The sequence below is a fragment of the Salvia splendens genome, chromosome 1 (assembly GCF_004379255.2).
Source record: "Salvia splendens isolate huo1 chromosome 1, SspV2, whole genome shotgun sequence".
NCBI lineage: Eukaryota > Viridiplantae > Streptophyta > Magnoliopsida > Lamiales > Lamiaceae > Salvia > Salvia splendens.
In genome coordinates this window covers 40,610,734-40,619,711 of record NC_056032.1, presented here as the reverse complement: position 1 = coordinate 40,619,711, position 8,978 = coordinate 40,610,734, and the positions used below count along the sequence as shown (strand labels likewise).

At 37.9% G+C, this 8,978-nt stretch overlaps 1 protein-coding gene across 2 annotated transcripts; it reads right to left on the bottom strand.

The window, feature by feature from the left end:
- Positions 1 to 4,593: 4,593 nt before the first annotated feature.
- LOC121751633 (protein DEHYDRATION-INDUCED 19 homolog 3-like) lies at positions 4,594 to 8,516 on the bottom strand. 2 transcript variants are annotated; one of them, XM_042146431.1, is made up of 5 exons: positions 8,195 to 8,516; positions 7,543 to 7,712; positions 6,934 to 7,011; positions 6,375 to 6,631; positions 4,594 to 4,966 (listed from the first exon to the last, which is right to left on the bottom strand). In XM_042146431.1, the coding sequence occupies exons 1-5, from the start codon at positions 8,268 to 8,270 to the stop codon at positions 4,867 to 4,869; spliced, it is 681 nt and encodes a 226-aa protein (XP_042002365.1). In that variant the 5' UTR covers positions 8,271 to 8,516; the 3' UTR covers positions 4,594 to 4,866. The 2 variants fall into 2 exon arrangements, with proteins under 2 accessions (XP_042002365.1, XP_042002374.1); XM_042146440.1 differs by having other exon boundaries at positions 7,543 to 7,685.
- Between the last annotated feature and the right edge of the window lie 462 nt (positions 8,517 to 8,978).

Genomic DNA, 8,978 nt, shown 5'->3' with positions numbered 1-8,978 from the left:
AACCGCCGGAACCGCCGTGCAAATCCGGTTCCGGGCCGGTTCGTCCGGTTCGGCGGTTCGATTTTTTTTTTAATTGTAAATTTGAAATTCAAGTAAAAAATGTAAATATATTTGCATAAATAAAATTAGAGTAAAACGATGTACAAATGCAATTTTATTGATACACATTACAATTTCAAAATTACAAATTACAACTTTAAAATTATAAATTACAACTTAAAATTTACAAATTACAACTTAAAAATTATAAATTACAAAAGACCTAAAGTCTTGATTACAATTTACAAATTACATATTCGAAACAAAGGGGAGAAAAAAAATAAAGGAAAAGGACTCGAGCTCAACTTAAATTTAAAATTTAAGTTGAGATGCCTACGTATCCTCAATGCTCAATTGCATTTTGGAATCAAAGTCCACGTAGTTCTCTTACCTTGCTTACCTATTTGACTTGATCGGAGGAATTGGCGGCGCGTCTACTCTTCTTCGTCGGGGAAGTAGTCTTGGTCGGGTTGTACTACTTGATTGTTCCAATCCGGTTCTTGGTCTCTAATTTCGGCGGAGCACCAATCATCAAGTAACATGGTGGCTTCCATGTTTTGCCCGGTGAGTCTACTTCTTCTGTCGTCCAAGACGTTGCCTCCAACACTAAAGGCGGGCTGGACGGCGACAGTGGAAGCCGGAACCGAAAAGATCTCCTTGGCCATTGATGCAAGGATGGGAAAATCTTTCTCGTGTGATCCCCACCAATCTAGGACGTCGATTTGTTGGGGAACGGGACCACATTTTTCCTTATTAAATGAAAAGTGTGAGTCAAAATATAAGTCTAACTCACTTGTCGAATTTGCCGTCCTTCCTCCGCTACTGAAGCCGTATAGGTCCGCCAATTGGGATTGGGCGTCGGGGTCATCAACTTGGAAGAAACCAAAGTTATGTGTTTGACGGGGGGGGGGGGGTCTAGGTCTCACTTGGTGGGTACGGTTGTACTTGGCTTCGTAATCGTGAAAGAGAGCCCGCAAGAAACTTCTTTGGAGGCTTGGGAGGTAGGGGATGTTTATTTGGAATATTTGGGCTAGGTTTATGTAGTTGTCGTCGTCCTCGTCAGTTTGCAAAGCTCGGAGTGGTTCAAGATCAATATAAGCCAAATTGTTGTAATAAAATTCTAAAATTTTGAAAGTACCAACTAATTTCCACTTTGGATCCAAAACTTTGTCAAGCAAAAAAACCGTGGGGATCTCGTTGAAATACTTGAGCCATTTTTCAACCATATAATATAAAACACACATTAACTCAAGATTGTTTGTGGAATTTTTCATTGCAGTTTTAAAACCAAGTGATATGATCATGCAATGTTCTAAAACACGAACGGATGTGCAATAATACACACCCGATAACTCAATAGTGGCATTTCGAAAACCTTTGAATAACTTAAACAAGCTCATGCTTTGATCCCAACAAGAAGATGTTAGATATAAATCATCAACAGGGTAAGTTCTATAAAAATCAACTAAATATTCTATATGCTCCAATGTAGATTGCAACATATCATATGTGGAGTTCCATCTAGTAGACACGTCTAAAGTAAAAGTTGTGTACCTTATTTTCTTCGAGTGGCAATACTTCTTCCACGCCTTGCCAATTTGAGACTTCCAGTGGATCAAGGATACAGCTGTAGTAATAGATTGAATATGTCTTTGCCATAAAGACAAAGCATCTTGTACACATAAGTTTAAAATATGACAAATACATCGTTGGTGAAAATACTTACCACTTATCACCGGGGAGCAAGCCGCAATTAAATCGGCTATACTTGCGGTGTTAGCGGTTGCGTTATCAAAACCAACCGAAAATATCTTGTTGCATAACTCATACTCATTCAAAACTTGAATAATTAAAGATGCAATTGCTTGTGCGGTGTGTGGGGAAGGAAATTGTCTAAAACCAATTAAACGTTTATTTAAAGACCAACTATTGTCTATAAAATGACATGAAATTCCCATGTAAGAATTTCGTTGGAAAGAATCCGTCCACACATCGGAGCAAATATTAACTTTGTGCCCCAAGGTGGAGAGGAATTTTCCAACCTCTCGCTTTTTGTCAAAAAACTGACGGTTGTTAGATCTTTGAGCAGTAGAGGGGGGAATTCTCTTTGTAGCAACATTAAAAGCAGTTTGCATAATAACTTCATATTTTTTGTCATTAAAAAAATTGAACGGCAAATGTTTCATTGCCACCCATCTTACCATAGCATCGGTAACATTTTTCGGATCATATTTAAATAGCGGCGTACCTGTTTGAGACGATGAGCCGGCGGAGAAGTTTATTTGGCTTTGGGACTTAGTATGCCCATATTCCACGAGGTGTTTTGACTTCAAATGGCGATTGAGAGTACCATATCCCCCACCGATAACAAATGGATAGACTTTATCGCAATAGTTGCAACATGCTTTGAACTCACTTGTCTCCACGGTAGTGGTCGGATCATTAGGGTTTGAAATTACCACCGGGACCTTCTTGAAATGTTTGGTGAAAATCTCGGATTTCAACTTGGGAGGCATCTTTTTCTTTTGTCGTCCTGCGGAAGGAGGAGGATCGGCCTCCTCCTCATCATTGTCGCCAACTTGGCCGGTGCTAGAAGGGGGAATTGATGCGATCCATCATCGCCTTCGTCCGACGATAGATTCACATCGTACTCGAAACGCGAAGCCGAATGTGAATGCCCCCCTTGTTGGTCGTCGTCGGCGAGGGCAAGTAACAAGGTCGCATTTCGATCTTCTTCCTCCTACGAAAATTATACAACTAAGTAAAAATACTAACACAAAAATAAAACACATAGACACATAGATGTTGAAAAATGAAATTATGAATTTAATAAAAATGAATTAACAAAAAATTAAAACATATTATAACTTACTTGAGCTCGAAGAGCGGCTAGCCTTCCCACCTCCTTCGCAACTTGTGCTCTAGAAGGGGCACGTCGACGACGAGTATCACTTTGACTTTGATCTTGGGCAATTCCCTTGCCCCGATCACCACCACGACGAGATGAAGACATGATATAAATATTTATGGAAATTGAAAGTGAAGAATAGAGAGTAGTGTGATTGTGTGAAGATGATAACGTGAACAACGTGAGAGTAAAGTATGAGCGCAAATAACGTAAACAACTTGAGAGAATGAGGATGGAGAATAGAGAAATTGAGATTGAGAGAGAAATTCTTATTAACACAAGGATGAGGTGAGTAGAAACGAAAAGGAGGGGAGTATTTATAGGGGAAAATTGTGATTAAAAAAAAATTAATATTTGAAAAAAACGGCCGAACCGCCGGTTTTCGGTTGGAACCGGCGGTTTTTCGTCAAATTCAAAATTCAAATTTTTAAAAAAGCCGTTGGAACCGCCGGTTTACCGCCGGAACCGGCGGTTTCCGTCAACGGTTTCGGAACCGCCGGTTACGGTTCTTCAAATTCTGCAAACCTGAACCGGCCCGGCGGTTAGGCGGTTCCGGTTCCGGTCCCGGTTCGAACCGCCGCCGACGGTTCCGGTTCCGGGCAGGTTCGTCCGGTTCGGTTCGGTTTGGAGACCTCTACCAAGGATGGCTCCACAAAATATCTTTCGGGGACGACTGGCTGACTATACCACATCTTCATTTTACAATAGGGATGCATTTTCTCCAAGATTAAGCAATTTGAGGGGCAATGTACTTCAAAGTCTACCTTCTACCTCGAACGTTCACCCCTTTGGTGGACTATCACAAAGTGAATATGCTGGGATTAGTGCAAGAATAAGTGGGGATTTGGTTCAGCAGCAACTGCATCCCCACATCAAACACTGGGGCTAATGCTAGCACATCGCCATTTCAATTTACAGAGGTGAGTACTGGGCCATTTTTTTAGTTGAAAACAAGGGTTAGGATGACTCGAAAACATTTTAAGAACATAACGTGCTATTCCAGAAGCACACAATGGTTTTACTCATCTTAATCGATGTTTTTCTATAGCTGTATACCTACTGTCTGTTTTTGAATGTATTATGTTGAGTTTCCAAAGAGTGTAGAAGCTTTACTTACTCTATCAAAATTGATTTATACAGAAAATTCTTGCCTAGATTTGATATTTAAATTTTCTCTTAAGACTTTAACCATTAAGTCATGACTTGAACCTTTTTGTATTGCTTTTTCAGGACTCGTCTCAAAATTCTTAGATGGGTGACTTGGCCTCCCTTTTTAGTAGTAGGATTTACTTGATTTTGTCCACGCAATATTTGCTGACTTATGTAGAATAGATTGTTGCTCACATTTGTTATTTGTATATGGAGCCACGAACAGGCCTTTGTACACCGCGTTATTCATTGACTTGTATTTTTCAACGCATTTTTCCGAATTTATCCAACATTGGAATTGAATGATATTTGGTCCCACGTCCCAACTCCTAATCCTATTTTGGTTTTGCCTTAATTATAAAAATTCAAAACAATAATGTTTAATCAATAAAAACTCTAAAAAGTACTCCATATTTAATAAATTATTATAGGGCTAAAACTGTCGCAATAAATCTTAATTATGGGTTGCCATCTTTTACTAATAAGTCTGAACCTCGTAAAAACAAAAGCAAAATCAATAATAATGCAAATCATCAGATAATAATGCGAGAAGTACATCATCTCCTTCACCAAAGCATGAACCAGAAACCACAAGAAAAATACATGATAAATCTTCAAGACCTACAAACTAACCTCTACATAACATACATTACATTTATTGCTACAAACTTATTTCACTTTCCATTTTCCATGCCAATGCATTTATAGTCGCCACAAATTGGCGGCCCCGTCTTCCAGCCGACTCCAACACAACTGCAGTCGCCTATGACTTAGGAATTATCATCGAACATCACCGACAGCAGCAGCCCTTGGACAAAGTCGCTTCTCTTTGTTTTCTCCTCCTGATCTTTGACCGACATTGGAAGCTTTCTGCGTAACAGTAGAGATTAAGAACCATAGACTCGAACATGCAACAAGATTAAGACGCAGTTGATTTCCCAAGCCCAGAAGTGAGGTAGAGAAGTAAGAGGTGTTGCATAACATGCGAGATATCAATATAAGCTTGATTTTGAACCAAAGTCCAGCAATTTATCCTGTCAATGCCCCATGGGTTTGTAGAAAAACAAGACTATGTTTTTTAAATTTAAGGGCATATAAACAAACAGAAAAGAGCAGCCTCGGGGAATCCAAGTCCTTGTTTTTGATCATCTTTTTCATGAAACTCAATCTTTTACTTCTTGTTTTCCATGCTTCTGACAGGTTACAGTAAAACGGGAACCCTTCCTCTCAATGTATGACTCATGTCTTTAACTTTTCAATGCAAGTTTAATCCAATGATCATTTTGGTCCAGACAAATATATGTTACTGCCACTAATCCGGCACCACTTAGATTCCAGAACAGCCTATAGAATCTCTAGTACTGAAAGCCTAACTTCATTAGTTTTGTCAGAATTTTCTCGTTGCTAATTAGGTTGCTCTGGTTCCTGCATTAAGTACGAGGAGTACTAGGTATAGATTAAGTAATCTATGGCAATCTAATTGCTTGACCCTCTGAGACCCTCCCTCCCTCCAAGACCCCATATGCACTATTTATCTTAATAAATTATCAGTTAGTAACAGAATGGAGACAACGACAGGGAACAAGGAAAAAGTAGAGGTTAGCTTCTCAAACAACGGGGAACAGTTTCTTTGCACAGTTCTAGTTCATGATAGTTTATGATCTCCAAAACAACTAATACAATGTAAACGTTAAGCCATTGTTTAGGTTTCTACAAAACCTCCTAACACTTGAAATATCCGGAGGGCCACAAAATTATAAATAGTGCATCATACAAACTCATATGCTTAACAGGAAGACCCTACAGGGATTTCATATTATCAAACACACTCAATAATCTAGGCTATAGACCTAAAGAACTTGAGAGAAAATATTACTCCTCTAAGGATGAAAACCATGGTCTGACCTTATTTCTAGTAAGAAATCCATCAAAGAATCTTTATATATTCAATCACAGAGATGACTTTGAAAAAAGGATCCGAATCATATTAAAAAATAATCATAACCTTCCCAGAATTTTAGTTTGCAGTAATGTTTAAATAGGCCCATTCTATAGGTAATCAGATTTTCTTGCAAATTCTCAGTCACGGTTTCAAAGTCAGTAGCACCAAAAATACACATATTGATGAGTGTTACTTAATCCTTCTTTTGGGTCCACATACTTTAGCAATAAAATACACTAATGCAATGCAAGTATCAGAAACAAGGGTATAGCCGTATAAGGGATCTTTTGCAATGCTAACCAGAGCAAATACTGCTATGACTTAAAAACAACTAACCTCTCCGAAGTGCTTTCAGTTGTGCTTTTCTTGGCTGTTGTCGTCTCAGCTGAAGAGTGTGATGGCACGCTTTCATAATCTTCAACCATTGGCAAAATAAATGAGGACAAAAGCGGGTCAGGGGCTGCATTGCTTGAAGAAACTATGCAGGAAGATCCTCCAAAAAGGGACTGCAAGTTCCCTTCTCTTAGCTCTCGCCTCAACAAAGAAAGAGTAGAATGTGAACCAGATTTACGGGATTTTCTCTTGCGCTGCATGTAATACATAGTCAAGGAATCCAAAGTAGTTGGTCACTTAAGGAATATAGCATGCAATCATCTGTTATAGGAAGAAATAAAACAGCCATTTGACTATTTTAGCAATAACATCTGCACAATGCTACTTTTATTACTTAAAAATCCAATTTTATGTCTTGCAGCATTAATGTCTAGTATAAAATGTGTGCCTGATTATTAAGAATAAGGAAGGAGATTAGCAGATGTTGGACTAATAAACTGCAAGTAATGGCTTCGCGAGAGAATAAAATAGTTGAAAATGATAACTATTCTGAGAAGGATATCTTAAAAATATTCCCGTGTTGCAGTGTTATATGAGCTACCATATCAACACCTACCCTCATCGAACAAATTGGACATACCTGCAAGAATAGAGTCATTAATAGTTTTTCTAACAGTGAAGAGAAAATGTGAATAGACATCATGAATACACTTTGAAACAAAGAACCTACTAGTATACCAAACTCCTAAGAGAATATAATCAATGATAAATTCTTACTAGTAATAGCCAGGTATTAGATCGATCACGAGGACATAATTAGTGATGTGGAAAGAACTGACATGTTGTATATATAATCTCCTAAGCCATCCGGAGGATACTAAGTCCTGCCAAGATTACTGAATTCAAAATTGACTCATCCCACCAAATGCTATCCCAAAACACATGTAAAGTATCAGTGCTAAATACGTATAATATTGGTGTTCGCAAAAAAACGAATCAAATCATAAGAAAGTCATCAATGAACATTTAGTGAGATAAGCCTCAGCTTAGCAAGTCTCGGAGTTCTTGCAGAGTGGAACCATGCTGTACCAGACACGAGATAGATCCTCCGAATTTTCAAATAATGCCTAAGTTTTTACCCGTAACTGTACAATGATATGATAGGACTCACCCCATTCTTGGCTTCTATAGGATGCTCATCATCAATGTGGCAGCAGAGTCCCACAATATCAAAATAGTCCGAACAGAAAGGGCATGGATATTCCTCTCTTATATCATCATCCATGTCAATCTCCTCAAAGCCCATGAGCATTTCTGCATCAAAGCCATCCCATTTCAATCCTATAGATAATACAAAAGCAACCAGAAACCCCAAAAGTTAAAGAATATAACACACAAATGCAGATGTGAGATTTTTAGCAAGTCATAAAAAAATTCACTTTACAAACACACACATAAATAAAATCATCCATCATTCAACTTTAAATCGAAATCCCAAAGCAACTCATTCCTTGACAAATGCGACACCCACATAGAAAACAAACACAGTCAGCATATGCATCTACAGTCAAATTCATAGCAACAACATCAAATGAAATCTTTGGAGAAATTACAAAGATTAGCCAATTAAACAAACCCTAGATTAAAAACGCAATCTTTGAAATGAAAATCACCCCCACCAACAATGATGAGGCCCATCACAACGCAGAATGTAACGAAGACTACATCATGTAAGCATCTAACAAGAACCCCAGATTAAGATAATAAATAGTAAAGTTTTTTTAAGAAGAAAAAAAAAGGCAAACAAGACATGAAGGATTTACCAGATCGAGATTGAAGAGCAGATTGATAGCGCTTGGAGGCAGAAGACAAACGAGTAGCCCAAGAATTAGCATCCATGGCTTCTTAATTTCTTATCAACCCCAAATTTAAAAAAATCTTATTTGCAAATCCCGAGCTGTCTTCTTCTCAAGAGCCTGTGAAAGCGTGCTCCTGATGAAATAATTGCCCAGAGATTTCCTTAATTTGTTGGGAGAAAGATGATGATGATGATGGCGGTGAGATGAATGGAAGAGAGAGAAATGGATGAGAGTGGGTTGCCTTTGGAAGGTGATATGAAAATCCACCAAAAGGGAGCCGAGAGTTGTCTTCCACACACCTTTTATATTCTTCTTTTTTCTAATTTTATTTCTTTGCGTCCTGACAGCTTGTCGTTGTCTGAATATAATTACTCTGAAATCTATGATCAGTTTTTTAGCATAATTACTTCGGACAGTGTTTGGGTGAAAATTAATGCCGATTACATCCTGTTTTGACAGATGTCAACCGATCAAACATTTTTACCTGCTTTGGTGAATAGCTATTAAATCAATTAAATATTTACTTTTTCTTTCTAAAATTGGTTTATATCCACTTTTTGATAATTTAATTAAGTTGGTTAAGAGTATTTCAATTGATATTACCCACAGTTTGTATGGATTGTTAACTGGCTGTTCCGATTCGAATTATAACCGGCTTATTTTATCCTTTCTAAATTTTAAATTGTGATTTGAATATAAAAATAAACAATAGCAGAATGTGTAAATTAAATTAAGGGTAGATGGGTAA